Source organism: Berghia stephanieae, chromosome 5, assembly GCF_034508935.2.
Source record: "Berghia stephanieae isolate SIO BIC M18660-M18661 chromosome 5, UCSD_Bste_1.3, whole genome shotgun sequence".
NCBI lineage: Eukaryota > Metazoa > Mollusca > Gastropoda > Nudibranchia > Aeolidiidae > Berghia > Berghia stephanieae.
This window is the reverse complement of record NC_088364.1, coordinates 75565884-75582180: the sequence shown is the minus strand read 5'-3', so window position 1 is coordinate 75582180 and position 16297 is coordinate 75565884. Positions and strand designations below refer to the sequence as shown.

The following is a 16297-nucleotide window of genomic DNA, read 5'->3' as shown; positions in this document are numbered from 1 at the left end:
TATATATATTTATATATATATATATATATATATATATATATATGTGTGTGTGTGTGTGTGTGTGTGTGTGTGTGTATACACAAAATAATGCAGTGCATGGCAGAGAGATGATTTACAAGGAAAAAAATATATCTCCCAAAACTAACTATACATTTGACTGTTTCCCTCCCAGCCAGGGTATCCGGTCAGGGCCAGGACATAACCAAGTAATCTCATTCTAAGACAATGAATGACAGAAAGCATGTTGGAAAACAAACATAGGGGGATAGAAGACCGTATGTACCCCCCTGCCCACTATGGAAGTCTGCCCATGGAGTTAGAGAGAGAGAGATAGAGAGATAGAGAGAGAGAGAGAGAGAGAGAGAGAGAGAGATAGAGAGATAGAGAGCGGGGGGGGGATGGACATTCGATCGTGATGGAATATATTACCCCCCCCCCCCCCTTCCAGAGAAAGTCTATACTTACTGACCACCGGAAGAGGATGTGCCGGATACGTCCAATTCATTTATTCCTCTTCGATTTCGAGCGTGGTTTAAGATTTAGAAGAGACAAAGAGAAGCCAATGCTATCTATTTACATAAGTTTATTCATTGAAGTATAAGTTATCGCATAAAAATTCATATTCATATATGTGATTATGTACAGTTTAAAAATATATGCATAAGAATAGATTGACATAATTGGTATTTTACAAACAAGTGTTTCTGTTTAAATATCACATGAAAGGGAAATAATCAAAACAACTTTCATCAAATTACCAAGTTAGGGGTTATCTACCTTCAATATACAATTCCCCAAATATTAAGAAAAAATATATTTCACAAATAAATATTAAAAATATCACACGAATTGTAATTTCTTGATTTTTAAAATGTGATCCATCGCCTCTATATGGTTTTCTGTCGGAGTGAGGCAGAAAGGAAATTTGATATTAATGACTAGAACTATGAAATGCGAAATTATATTCTTTCATAGATTGAAAATAGTACATTCTTAAAGTGGATAAATTGCATTATGAGATATATTCAATGTTTCATATTCATTATTGTGGATTCGCTTTACAGCATCGAGTAAACGCCGATATATCACCGTTATCAGGTTGTGGGTTACAAATGTGACCTACCACATCATCCCGGTATGATAACGGAATAATCAAAATAAAGAAAATCTAAATTTAAATCTAAATCATTAGTATAGGACATCAGGAAGTAGATTTTTGAAGGTAACAAAATATCTGTGATGACAATCATTTTCAAGATTTTTAAAGTTGGGTTTAAAATTCAATGTTAAGCATCTGGTTCATCCTCCTACATAATACCATTTTCAGACGGGGGTCACATAATACCATTTTCAGACGGGGGTCACATAATACCATTTTCAGACGGGGGTCACATAATACCATTTTCAGACGTGGGTCACATAATACCATTTTCACACGGGGGTCACATAATACCTTTTTGAGACGGGGGTCACATAATACCATTTTGAGATGGGGGTCACATAATACCATTTTGAGACGGGGGTCACATAAAACCATCTTGAGACGGAGTGAGGGGGGGGGGGGGGGTCAAAAATAAGGTTGTAAAAATTGGAAAATATTACAATAAGTTAACGTCCATGTATCGGACTGATTTCACAAGTATACAGTGTTAGGAAATTCATGCAGGAAGAATAGGTAGGCACAGTGACAGGTCTCGGGTTTAATCCCACTGCGTCAGTTTTATTTTCCTATGTAATTAAATAGTATTTTGTTTTGTGTCATTTGATTCGTCTTAAAGTTTGTAGTTTGTATAAAACAAAGTACAGAAAGAGAAAGAGAGAGAGAGAGAGAGAGAGAGAGAGAGAGAAAGAGAGAGAGAGAGAGAGAGAGAGAGAGAGAGAGAGAGAGAGAGAAAGAGAGAGATAGAGAGAGAGAAAGAAAGAAAGAGAGAGAGAGAGAGAGAAAGAGAGAGAGAGAAGAAATAAAGGGAGAAGAGGGGTGAAAGAGTGGGAGGAGAGAAGAAGGGAGAAAGAGAGAAAGAGAGAAAGAAAGAAAGAAAGAAAGAATGAGAAAGAGAGAGAGAGAGAGAGAGAGAGAGAGAGAAAAGAGAGAGAGAGAGAAGAGAAGAGAGAGAGAGGGAGAGAAGGGAGAGAAGAGAGAGAGAGAGAGAGAGAGAAAAGAGAGAGATAGAGAAAAAAAAAGAGAGAGAGAGAGAGAGAGAACAGAGAGAGATAGAGAGAACAGAGAGAGAGAGAGAGAGAGAGGGAGAGAGTAGTCAATTTGGGAGTTGATATAGTTTCGTTTTTTTTTTATAAATATTTACTTGATGTTCAACTTTGTATTCTCTATGTAAATGTGCTCATAAATGTTTAAAATGCGACAATAAAATGTCTTATGATCATAGTAAAACACAGAATAGTTTAATATAAGATTTAAATAGAAATTACACGCACATTAACCAGTTTTCATTAATTTGTGATGGGTACCTACATGGTATATGTTTGCTTCCGATTTGATTTGAACATTTTTAGAGCTTAACATTAAATTGCTTTAAACGTTATTTTTGCAATCCAGTAACAGCACGTGAAGAGCCAGACAGCAAGTTGGCAACCGTGTTTCTAGATTTTTAATTTTTTTTTAAAAGGGTTTTACGGAGCTTGCAACACATTAAGGTCATATCAGCGCCAGTAAAAAGGAAGAACATGGGATAGTAACAAGGTATAGAATTACAATTGAAGCATTCAAGAAACGGGAAGACAAAGGGGAATTTGTTCAAATAGGAAACAGATGTAGATTCCAAGAGCTCACTATCAGTGTACTTAGTTTGAAATCGCCTAAAAGTCTCATCCAGACACCAGCACAAGCCCCCACTAAGAGGAATACACTCACATGCTTACATTATACATTAAAAATAACAAATATAACAATAAATAACAGAGAGATGAGTTACAAGGAAAATAATATCTCCCAAAACAATAACTATGCATTTGACTGTTTCCCTCCCAGCCAAGCACTACAGCCAGGGCCAAGGAAAAATTTAGTATGTTATTTTGCAATCCGGTAACAGCGCGTGAAGAGCCAGACAGCAAGCAATCTGCCAGCCGTGTATATTATATCTAGATAGGGCTGTGCTAAGACGCGTTAGGGCCTCTGTCTCAAGCCGTTGTCCTCTCGACTACAATCTTATGGGATAATGAGCATGCACTTTTAGGTCTTGTCTTTTGCTTCTTTGTTATTTTTTAACGCAAATTGACACAATTCCTTTTGATCTCAAAGCTCCATTCACCAATTTATCTTTATCTTTAACAAAGTTTAACTTTATCATAACTACAATATTTAATGTTAAAGATCATTCATATTTTGTATTCATCAAAGCCATCGCAAATCTGTAATTCTCCGTTCATGTAGGTGATGGTGGAGGGGTCTCATCTGAAATTTTAAATATATACAATAGACTAATACATAGCTTTTATAAACATGAGACGAAACGAGAAAATATGTGCCAGAAGACAATAGAATTGAAAAAAATGGAGTATTTTATAATATAGCGCAATATCCGCTAAAAGTTCTCAAAGCACTTTACAAGGGGTCCCTTACCAACAGCATCACGTAACATGTCGAACGAGAGAAAACGCCTGTTAGGCGATTTTACACATTTTTTTTCCGACAAAGATAAAGCTGTTAACGGCAAGGTACTCATTTTACACCCGAGTACGGTGAGAGGACGTGAGTAAAGAGCCTTTTACGAGGCTCAAACCCAGGACGTTTCGGCTCGAAAGCGATTTTTGTACCATTTGACCACATAGCCGCACATAGACTTCAATAAAGTTTAATAGAAACTGCGACCAGATTGGAACGGTAACATCCACCGGCCTGTGTGAGAGACAATCTTTGCTCCTCGCCATCCACATAATCCGATAAAATGGTTTACTTAGCCTTTACTCGTAAAATACGAGATTTTGCAATATAAAATATGTCTGAAGGGGGTTGCCAAGCCATAACATGAATCGTTGCCATAATTCTAGACATTATTCTGAGGTTCTTTTGATTTTCTCAAAATGACAACGAAATTGTATAAACTTTTATCGTTTTCATTTCTTTTTCTGTTTAGGAAGGGTTTTAAGGGTTTTCTGTTTGGGAAGACTTGCTAAGTATCATTGTAGCCTTCGGTCAAAGGCTTCTATTAGCCTGACTAAATTATTTATGAAACATTTTTTTTAATGCCGACAATAAATAAATATTTGAATTGAATTGAAATTGGTATTTAATGGTGGGATGGGATCAGCAGGTGTGGAGTTGAAAATGATTAAACGAAATAATAAATATTTAGAAAAGGAATGCTGCGTGTTTACACTTTTAATTCGTTTTGTCTGTCAACAATAATTTTGGGAGAATCATTTTCATGAAAGAATGTCATTTAAGAGGGTCCTTTCTCATAGTTCAGTAGACCGAAAGTACCAATGTTCATGGGCATGGCTTATAATTTTTTTCCAATTTGTTTGTTTGTTGTTAGGGGTTTTACGGCGCTTGAAACACATTTAGGTCATATCAGCGCCAGTAAAAAGGAAGAAAATTGGATAGTAAAGACATCCTGGGTGTACAAATTGAGGGAAAAAGTAACATAGGGGAATGGTACAAATAGGGAACAGATGTAGATTCCAAGAGAACACTATCTTTGTACTTAGTTTGAGATTACCTAAATGTCTCACCCAGACACCAGCACGAGATCCCACTAGGATTACACTCAAATGTTTACAAATTATGTTAAAAATAAAAAGTAACTGTACATATCAGAGATGATTTACAAGGGAAAAAATATAATCTCCCAAGACTATAACTATACATTCAACTATTTCCCTCCCATCAAGGACTCTGGTCAGGGTCAGGACAAAACATAGTAATCTCATTCCAAGAGAAAGACAGAAAGCAATTGGAAAACAGATACTGGGGGATAGAAGATACAGCAAGTACCTCCCTGCCCACATGGGAAGTCGGGAACCCCACCCAGATTTTTCCGATTTCTTGTCACTCAGGCTGGATAGGGTAGCTGGATTAGTCATATGTCGGAAAGTCTTTTGCGATAGACTAGCGTCCTATTCAAAGAATAGCAAATAATTGCTATACAGAACCAGAAATATTACATGCTTCAGTAGTCTTTCGACAGACAAACTTGTTTTCGAAAATAAAATGTCAAAATTCTTGCACACTTACCACTGAGCCATTCGTTACTTTGAATCTGTGCCAGGCTCCACCTGATGGCTGGATCACACTTTAGCATTCCCTGAAGCATTCTGCGCTGATTAACGTCTGAGAAAAAGTTTTGAGAAAATCATTTCCACTATCTATGTCAATACACGAAAAGATGATATTGAATTATGATAAAAGTACTGACTGTATGATTATCTAATATTATGAGTTATCGTAGTGAATTCTCGAGATAGACCCAAAAAGATAATTTACCTTGAGGTTTTATGAAATGTTATAAATCATTTTATTTTGTTTAATTTTTAAAAAAAAACAACAACTTTTTTTCAGTCTTCAGAATTTTACAATATTATCCGAACAACGCTCAGTATTTTGTAAAAATCATAATTGAGTGTAAATTGATTTTACCTTCGTAATCCATTACGATTTGATATATATTGTCATTCTTCCGTTTGATGGCTCTTCTTTCCAGCATACCCACGAATGTCACGCCTGGGGATTAAAGAGTAAATCTTTTAAGTTATAATATGATATAAATACATTACAATTTGTCTGAACTCAGCAGCAGTCCTTCATAATCATTGGGCCAATGGAGCTGGAGTGTATCCCGATTTCTTTAGTGTGAAAACAGAAAATAGCAATTGTTGCTACCCTTCGGACAGGGTGCTAGCCTTTCGAAAGGTAATTTCCGACATTTTATAGCAGTGATTAGGTAGCGGGTATGTTGCTATGACGGAAAGTACTTTGGGATAGATTAGCTTCCTATCCAAAGGATAGAAATCCATTCCTATCGTCTGTTTCACGCTATAGAACCCGGAAAAAAAAACCCCGGGATCTATGGGTCTAATGGCCCTGAAGGGCTATATTCCCCGCCTGCTCCCTATTCTATTTTTCACTATGTATCATACTTTGTTTTGTTTTTTAAGGGTTTTACGGCGCTTGCAACACATTTAGGTTATATCAGCGCCAGTAAAAAGGAAGAAAATGGGAAAGTAAAAAGTTCTAGAATTACAATTAAAGCACCCAAGAGAAACTAAGACAAAGGGGAATGGGAACAAGTAGGGATCAGATGTATATTCCAAGAGCATACCACCAATGTACTTAGTTTGAGATCACCTAGAAGTCTCATCCGGACACAAGCACAAAATCCAACAAAGAGGAATACACTCAAATGCCTACATTATACATTCAAAATAAAAATTATAATAATACATAACAGAGAGATGATTTACAAGGAAAAAAATATCATCTCCCAAAACAATAACTATGCATTTGACTTTTCTCTCCCAGCCAGGACTCAGACGAGGGCCAGGAAAAAACTAAATAATTCCATTCCAAGACAAAGACAGAAAGCATGTTGGATAACCGATTTATATCTGGATAGAAGACACAGTATGTACCTCCCTGCCCGCTATGGGAGGTCAGGATCCCCATCCAGTGTATCATACTTACCAAGTGCATAAATATCAGCTGCGAATGGGTTAAAGGAAGCTGGGACGATATCCATTTCCGGTGACCAATAGTCCTGTGTTCCGTTGAGAACGTCTATCTTGTCAAACTCTGTTCGGAGCTGGACGGCAAAGCCAAAGTCTGAGGCGATGAAGGAAAATAGATTGAGATTGAGATACAATGACACATATCCAAACTAAGTTTTTATTTTACAACTAAATGGAAAAAAAATGTATCAATCCCAAAGGGGGAATTTGTCTTTGAGGTTTATTCCAAGGGAATAGTTGAATAATCCATGCGTCAGCCGCAGTGCAGCGCCGCAAACTGAGCTATGGCGAGTTGACTTGCTCAAGGCTATACAATGCAGCGAATATTCGAACTCGGTACCTTGCAGGCATGAAGCAATGTCTGTACCGCTGAGCCACGCTGCCCAGTACACTCATAAAAACTGGAAATATGATTGTAATCCACAATTCCTCCCCACCCTTTATACCAGATATGCTTAAGAAAATAATTTTCAAACAACTTGACTCGTGTAAGAATATTATACAAAATGGAAAGTGATTAAGGTTAATCAACCGTTTGTTGTTTTTATACATTTAGAGAGCTGATCATTACCAATTTCATTCCAATGGACTACCAGATTAAGATTACACAATACATTTGACTTTGTGGCAATCAATCTTGATTTTTGTGACAAGATGATCCTGTGAGCATTTTGTTGAATTTCCTGGCATGCCCTTTTAGATCGACTTTTCAAAAATCGTCGAATGATCGTGATCGGTATTGTTTGTTTTTAAGTTCTTAAGGGTTTGATGGCGCTTGCAAGGTCGTATAAGAGCCAGTAAAAAGGAAGAAAATGGGGATAGTAAAAAGATCTAGAATTACAATTATAGCACCCAAGAATAAGGCAGACAAAGGGGAATTGGTTAAAATAGGTAATAGATGTAGATTCCAAGAGCACACTATCAGTGTACTTAGTTTGAGATCACCTAAAAGTCTCATCCAGACATAAGCACAGGTCCCCACTAAGAGGAATACACTCAAATGTTTACAAATCATATATAATACATAAACAAAACATAATACAGTGCATAACAGAGAGGTGATTTTTATAAGGTAAAACATATAATCTCCCAAAACTAACTATTCATTTGACTGTTTCCCTCCCAGCCAAGGTATTCGGTCAGGGCCAGGACAAAACCAAGTAATCTCATTCCAAGAAAAAGACAGAAAGTATGTTGAAAAACAGAAACATGGGGATAGAAGATACAGTAAGTGCCTCGCTGCCCACTATGGGAGGTCAGGAACCCCACCCAGTGAACGGTATTGGTTAGCTATTTTTTTTAAAATGAAAGTATTGGTTGTTTAAAAGCAACAGTTTAGAGGAAGCTAGATCAATATGCATCTTTTTCTATTATTTAAGGTTGGTGCCAGTTGATGAACAGAAATATTTTCATATTAAAAGTGAGCTTTTATATAGCACAATATTCACTAACCGTGCTCAAAGCACTTTACAATGGGTCAGTGTTCAACAGCAACGTTTAACATTTAGGACGGGCCATGCCATCTGTTTGACGATATAACGGGATATATTATTCTCTTTACAAGAAAATGTTTCAGACATTTGTTTATTTTTGCAAAAGGACACCCTTGAATTTCAAATATAAATTCTTCAATAACTGAATACATTTTTTACATTACTAATTTATGTAAACTTCCGAGGCAGATGTAAACATTTTAAGTGATCTTTTAAATAGGGCAATATCCACTAAACGTGCTTAAAGCGCTTTACAAGGGGTCCCTGGCCAACAGCAACACTTAGCATGTAGGACGAGACATGGCGCCTTTTAGGCGATATTACAATTTTTTTTCTGACATAGACAACGCCTTGTTAACGGCCAGGTAGTCATTTTACAGCCGAGTACGGTGAGAGAATGTGAGTAAATGTGATGATGACAATGTTAAAAAACAGCTTACCAGCAAGTTTGATGACGTTGTCCTCTGTGATGAGAATATTTTTCATCTTGATGTCACAATGGGCGACAAGACGTGAATGGAGGGCTCCAATGCCTCTCAAAATTCCAACCATGTACTCCCTGAAATAGTACAATATAGTATATGATATAAAGTGAAATCAATTAGCTTCAATGAGTAGAATAAATGATTTTATTATACGATTCTATTATTTCCTGAAAAATGAAATTAGCAATGCATAAAATTGCAAGCCTTTACAAGTATTAATCTGATCAGCACTCAGCTGCGATAAAATGTTCTTCCTATGTCTCTAATCGCTAATTATTCATTTTTTTTAGGCAGGGTATGGTCTTGATTTTTAGAAGCCTCCAAAGCCCCTAAAAATTATATATATGTGTGTGTGTGTGTGTGTGTGTGTGTGTGTGTGTGTGATTCCACCAAACTAGTTGTCCCTCGAATACTGAAAAATGCTGGAATGAGATCCTTTTCTCATTTCGGACGCTCTGTTTGGAACGCCTTACCACAGAGCCTTCGTGAAAAAGAATCTATGTCTATTTTTAAACGTTCGCTTAAAACATATCTGTTTCGTCTTTAGTAGATGGTATGAGAAGCAAGATAGGTCTGTCTGGTTTGTGTGTTGTGTTTGTGTGTGTGTGTGTGTGTGTGTGTATGTATGCTTGTGTGTGTGAATGAGTATGTTTCAGCCAAAGTAATTTGTAATTTAAGCGCTTGGAGTCTAGTGTCTCGGAGTTATAGCGCTATATAAGTTTTTAGCATTTTTATATATTCTAACATCGAGACGTAACAGAACTTCCTCAATTGTGTTCTACGTACGAGATGGAAATACTGTAAGCTGCATCATATTTACTGTTTTCCCCATTTCATCAAAGTCACATGACATAATCATTGAACATTTGAGTTGATAAAACATGCAATAATTATGAGTCTCATTCTACATACCTAGTAAGTTTATCGTCCAAGTATTTGAGGTTAGCAAACATATCGCCTTTGCTGCAGTACTCTGTGATTATGACAAAGGCATCTCTGCACTCGACAGCACTCTCAAATCGTACCTAGGAGGTAATAGCAGTCGTTCATTAATAAAATAGAATAAATATATTATTGTAATACTGTACTCAATGATAATGACAAAGATATCTCTCCACGGTTTGTTTTTGTTTTTAAAGGTTTTACGGCGCTTACAACACATTTAGGTCATATCAGAGCCAGAAAAAAGAAGAAAATGGAATTGAAAAAATATCATATTTACAATCAAAGCACCCAAGAAAAGGTAAGAAAGGGGAATTGGTTCAAAAAGGGAACTGATGATTCCAAGAGCATACTATCAGTGTACTTAGTTTGAGATTACCCAAAAGTCTCACCCAGACACCAGCGTAAGATCCCACTAATAGGAATACACTCAAATGTTTACAAATCACATGTTAACAATAAAAAAAATAACAGTACAGAACAGAGAGATGATTTACAAGGGGAAAAATGTAATCTCCCAAAACTATAACCATATATTCAACTGTTTCCCTCCCAAGCAAGGATACCGGCCAGGATCAGGACAAACCCAAGTAATCTCATTCCAAGACAAAGTCAGAAAGCAATTGGAAAGCAGATACAGGGTGGGGGGGGGGGGGGGGGGGGTGGTAGAAGACACAGCAAGTACTCGTACCTCCGTGCCCAATATGGGAGTTCAGGGACCCCACCCAGTCTCTCCATAGTACTCTCAGATGGTGATGATTCATTGATGAAATAAATTAAAGATTTATTGCAGTAATCTGTAATGACAAAGGCAACTCTACACTCAACATCACTAAGAAATCGTACCCAGGAGATGACGGCAATGATCCATCGATAAAATAGAATACATATGTTTGTTTTTAAGGATTTTACGGCGCTTGCAACACAACTTTCATTAAGATATGGTCTTGTATGACACTCGCTATTGGATCGGAAGGTACTGGGTTCTAGCCTCGCTCGGTGCATAGGCGGTCCTCGGAAAAGGTACATTACTCATATACTCTCACCGAAACGTGGCCGTTAACAGCGTTGTCTCTGTCGGAAAAAAATTGTATTATCGCCTAACAGGCGTCATGTCTCGTTTCACATGTTACGTGTTACTATTGTAAAGCGCGTTGAGCACGTTTAGTGGATATTGCGCTATATAAAAGCTCAATGCTCAAGATCCTTTTTTACTACATGGTGTCGTGAATAGATTTTTACATCTCATTCACGATGAAAAATAAAATAAATAAATAATATGCACGAGGAATGTATCTCCACATGAGTGGGTAGTTACGCGATAAGTCCGGGTATGTTCGTCCGGTACAAGGAACAAGAGTCAACACTTGACTACTTTCAATCAAATATCCATTATCCGTTTCGTAGTAAAGAGCTTCGGAAATGAAAGCAACCTCGTTTTCATACCTATTGTGACGTCACAAAACTCACGGGAAGAAACAACACAACAGTGAATGGAACTCACCATGACACCCACGGTTACCCATCATGGCAATTCACAACAACAACTTAAAGCCAAACAACAACAAACTGGAACACATTGAAACAACAATAAATACGTTCCTACAATAAGTAAAACCGTCATTTGGCATTCCATTAAAATATTGATCTTGGATTTGACAACATAACCCAGTGAATGAACAAGAATTAAACCTCCAAACATGTATGATGCCTATCTAACTAACTTGAGCTTTTATATAGCGCAATATCCACTAAAAGTGCTCAAGGCGCTTTACAAGGTGTCCCTGGCCAACAGCAACAATTAACATTTAGGACGGACATGACGCCTGTTAGGCGATGTTACATTTTTTAAAAACAGAGACAACGCTGTTAACGGCCAGGTACTCATTTTAAACCCGAGTACGGTGAGAGAATGTGAGTAAAGAGTCTTCTCCCAAGGACTCAAATATGCGCTGAGTGCGAGGCTCGAACCCAAGACCTTCCGATCCGAAAGCGACTCTCATACCATTTGACCAAATAGCCGCACATAGACCACATAGCCTCCTCCTCCCCCTTCGACCCACTCATCAGGCAGAACCAGACCAAGGTCGGGAGTACTTCCCTTATTTCACAGCACTTTGCATTTCAACATCATTGTGGCAATTTTAACTCCATTCACTTCAACAGGACGCCAATGGAGGGACCTATTTGGTTTACGAGGTGTGATATCGAAATTCAAAATCTATTTGCCGAGTCGGTCGTTAACTCTCCTTACCGATCCTTTTCAGTATTTCCCCCAAAATGGCAGGCTTTCCAGCAGAAAATTTGATTTTTTAAACTCAAACAAGCTCTCTACAAAGCAACGTTATGTTAATTAAACAAAGATCATTCTTCAGACTTTGTGATGTACAAAATAAATCTGAATAAGAAAAATGTAGTGTGTCGTAACAAATGTGACGATTTTGATGCAGGTGGTAAGGAGAGGGTTAATTACCATTCAGATGATAGTATTGCTAGTAAAAAAGCATTGAAATTCTAGCATCAATTTCTAGGGGAGGTGGGAGGGGAGGAGGCACAGATTATATAAATAGGGGAAAGGGGTGGGGGTGGGGACCATATCAATTGATGTGAAATCCAGTATTTCTGAACAAAAACGGTCTCAGAGAACACCAGTATTATTATAAACATTGTACTTACAACATTATTATCTCGACATTTCCGAAGGAGTGCAATCTCAGAAACGGACAAATAACTTATCTTGGGCTTTTCTTTCATGATGGTCTTCACGGCAATGATCGTCTCCGAGTGGTCAACGTGGGATTTATAAATACACTTGCTGACCACACTGCTGTAGCCAGACCCGATCTGTCTCTCTTTGGTCAAGTTGTAACCGCCTTCAAGGATTTCTTTCACAGTTGCGTCCAGGTATGACACTGAACGTGAACTTTGGCCCGGATGGAGATTTTGTTGGTTTTGATGGTGATGGCGGTGTGTATTTTGAGTCTTGTCTTGATGGTGATGGTTGTGATGGTGGTTGTGGTGGTTGCGATGATGGCGATCTGAAGTACGCATTTTCTTAAAATGTTTTGAGACGATTTGGTTTATAATAAATTTTAGAAATAGCAAACTCCTGCAGAAAATAATATAAAAAAGGTAGATGCTCCTTTTGAGACCCGTGGTATTTGATAATTTTCACACGTGGATGGTAATTAATATTTTCACAATTTTACGTTTTGACTATCACAGACATAAAAAATGTCTTTGCTTCCAATCAAATGTCAGTTTTAACATATATATAAAAATTGTCTTTAAAAATTAATAGACTTGATAGAAACTGGTATTATAACAGTTCGGTTACTTTTTATATGAATTGCCTCGAATCGGGTCTTTGAAATGAATGTATCCCAATACGTAATGTATGATATGATATATTATTGCACTGATCTTTTCAGCAGTTCCTCGATATCTCGTGGTGTATATGAAGAAAAATGAAATATGCAAAACACGACTGACTGATTGATTGATTGACTATATTATATTATACTGTAAATACCTTTTAAATTGTCGGATTTTGTTCAATTTCAGAATAAAATATCAAGGATAATTTAATTGTCAATTAATTATTGATAAAAGCATTTTATACACACGGAGTTGGCATTAAAAATTCCTTGGATAAAAATTAAAATCAAAAAGCTCCTGTTTTATAAAAGCACTGATTCACAGTCGGAGGAATGGTGAGACTGAACGGAGAATAAAAGTTTGACAAGAAGCTTTAAAATACAACAACACATTAAAACGTGAATTGAGTTGAGATAATTATGTGTAAAGCAAGTTGTGAGTTGAGTTAAGACCGTGTTGTTTTTTTTTTATCATGTGTGTACATGAATCCATTCGGTGTGTGCTTTTAAATGTACTGAATAGTGTGAAGATCATTCGTTACAATGGTCTGAACTAAATTTAATTTCAACGTGCTTGAGGTCATTGGTCACATTGCAAAATGTGCTCAAAGTGACCCACATAGTGAAAAGTGTTCACAGCTCTTTAAATCTCTAACATCACGATTGACCATTTTATTCAGTTTGACACATGGGTATGTTTATAACTTTTGTAAACAAAGCAGCGTGTTTACATTTGTTAAGAAATATCCAATTGTTGGACACATGGGTATGTTTATAACTTTTGTAAACAAAGCAGAGTGTTTACATTTGTTAAGGAATATCCAATTGCTGGACAGCAACAAATCATGTGATTGATGACCTGGTTGGACGAAAACATGAAAATAGATAGTTCGAAGATGACGTCACTCAGGTCTTTGTTGTTGTTTTTTGCCATCCGCGTTTATGAGTAATGATCACTGAACTGTAATTATCCGACTATAAACGTTCATGGATAAACACAGTTTTGTGTGTCGGTCCGTTATACTTCCGGATGGCAATGTTATGAGCTTCTTAGCCAAGCGCATACAATCTATAGATCGCTCCCATTTCATTTCACAAAATTTGTGAATTCACGTCACACGAAAATAATCCTCACTTTAAAAAAAGCATTCAATTCTTTAAAATAATATGAATGTTTGTATAGTTAATTTCCATGGATTTATAATACTCAAAGATCTTCACGGCTATGTGGTCTTGTGGTATGACACTCGCTTTTGGATCGGAAGGTCCTGGGTTCGAGCCTCGCGCTCGGCGCATAGTTGAGTCCTTGGAAAAGGCTCTTTACTCACATTCTCTCACCGTACTCAGGTGTAAAATGAGTACCTGGCCGTTAACAGCGTTGTCTTTGTCCGAAAAATTGTAATATCACCTAACAGGCGTCATGTCTCCTCCTACATGTTAAACGTTGCTGTTGGCCAGGGACCCCTTGTAAAGCGCTTTGAGCACATTTAGTGTATATTGCGCTATATAAAGCTCAATTTTAATTTTAGTTTTAATTAGGGAAACCAACAGAAATTCAATGTGGGCATTCCGAAAAAACAAAACAAACTACATATTATAATTTAAAATTGTGTACACAAGGGACATAACTTCTAAAATCACTGAATCTAAAGAGGCATACATGATTTATCCTTTTCATGCCCCTTGATATTTATTTAGAGATGTCAACCCAACACCCAATCCCTTCCCAAAACAGGGACAAAATCAAATCTGAGAAATACAAGTAGATTCATTAGTCTGATGTCACGTCGCCCATCGTGGTTCTAAATAAAGGAAATCGGTACTTTTTGATTTTTCATGCTGGCTAGAACTTTTCATATATCTTGTGATCAGAATGTATAAAAGTCAAGACATGATCAGATTTATAATGTTTTTTTTTCCTCTGGATACGCTTTTATGCTCGTCGGCGAAATATTTCATAAGGGCGTCCGCCATTGTTCCGATAGTTTAGAGTCAGTTACTAAGTTAACATGTGTCATTACGAGGGAAGTAACGTCATGACTGTTGAAGCGTATTCTGTAACATTAGCAATCTAAAAGTTACTTGTAAACCCATGGAACACGTTATAAAGGTGTCCACAAAGTCTTTCCCTGATGTCAAAGGCTGATCATTGTTATTGTTTTTAATCCGTCAAATGGATGACCAGTTATCACACGATTTTCTCGATCATATTATTATAAACGTTTACATTTCGTTTACTATTACAATAGTAGTGTAGCAAGAATAACAACGTTATAATTAAATAAGACGATGATGATGATGATGATGATGATGATGATGATGATGATGATGATGATGATGATGATGATGATGATGAAGGTGGTGATAATGATGATTGTAAGGGTGTCTTATGGTGGAGATTAATTCTTATTTATAGAAAGCTATAAGTAATAATTCTCCCAAACGCTCAGGCGTTTTACATGGCCAGTCATCTTGTGCACCCTTAGAATTTCTCCATCTTAGACTATTGTTGGCCTGTGTGAGGAAAGTTATCATCCATCATCCATCGTGGCTTGTGACCTTGAGCACGTTTCCGGTCAGCTGTCTCCACGAATCACGATCCACTGCGGTGCGCATGAAATCTGTGTTGCTTTTAAAATCACATTTGACCATTCTTAGGTTATTTTAAAAAAGTCATTCTTTGTCTTCCTCTAGCTCTCTTTCCTTCGATCATCCCAGATGTTACCAACTTTTCTATTCCGTCTCTTCTCCACACATGTCCCAGAAACCGTAACTGCCTCTTTCTGATGGTATCGATCAATATTCTTCCCTTTCTCACCTTCGCCAACACTTCTTCGTTCGTATACCTGTCTGTCCATGATAACCTCAACATTCTTCTATAGATAGTATGCAGATGACGTCACTCAGGCCTTTGTTATTGTTTTTGCCATCCGCGTTTGTGAGTTGTTCTCACTAAACTGTATTAACCAGACTATAAAAGTTCATGGTTACACAGAGTTTGTGTGTTGGTCCGTTATACTTCCGGATGGCAATGTTGTGAACTCCTTGGCCAAGCGCATTCTATCTATAGGGAATGCGATTAGCGGAAGAGTAGGGTCCCTTGATTGGACGTCACCGGCGGAAAATTTATTAGAGAGAGAACGTCATGCTGGTTGTGCGCATGCCTCTCTAGTCCTCGCTTCCGGAGACACTTCATCGAATGCGAGGACGAGAGAGACGCATCATGCGCACAACCATGTTGACGTTCTCTATGTAAGGTGATGTCCAATCAAGGGACGCTACTCTTCCGCTAATCTCATTCCCTATACACCCACATCTC

General features: G+C 37.4%; 1 protein-coding gene across 1 annotated transcript; it reads right to left on the bottom strand.

The window, feature by feature from the left end:
- Window positions 1-566: 566 nt before the first annotated feature.
- Window positions 567-13389, bottom strand: LOC144973614 (serine/threonine-protein kinase pakE-like). Its single transcript, XM_078916272.1, has 7 exons — window positions 12278-13389; window positions 9572-9684; window positions 8615-8733; window positions 6638-6775; window positions 5594-5677; window positions 5192-5287; window positions 567-3409 (listed from the first exon to the last, which is right to left on the bottom strand). The coding sequence occupies exons 1-7, from the start codon at window positions 12650-12652 to the stop codon at window positions 3381-3383; spliced, it is 954 nt and encodes a 317-aa protein (XP_078772398.1). The 5' UTR covers window positions 12653-13389; the 3' UTR covers window positions 567-3380.
- Window positions 13390-16297: the final 2908 nt, after the last annotated feature.

Excerpts from the sequence above, each read along its gene's own strand:
- LOC144973614 (XM_078916272.1), bottom strand. The coding sequence starts at position 12,652 with ATGCGTACTTCAGATCGCCATCATCGCAACCACCACAACCACCATCAC. Across the intron at positions 5,288-5,593 it reads AATCGTAATGGATTACGAAG|ACGTTAATCAGCGCAGAATG; the intron begins GTAAAATCAATT and ends ACTTTTTCTCAG. Across the intron at positions 3,410-5,191 it reads AAGTAACGAATGGCTCAGTG|ATGAGACCCCTCCACCATCA; the intron begins GTAAGTGTGCAA and ends TTAAAATTTCAG.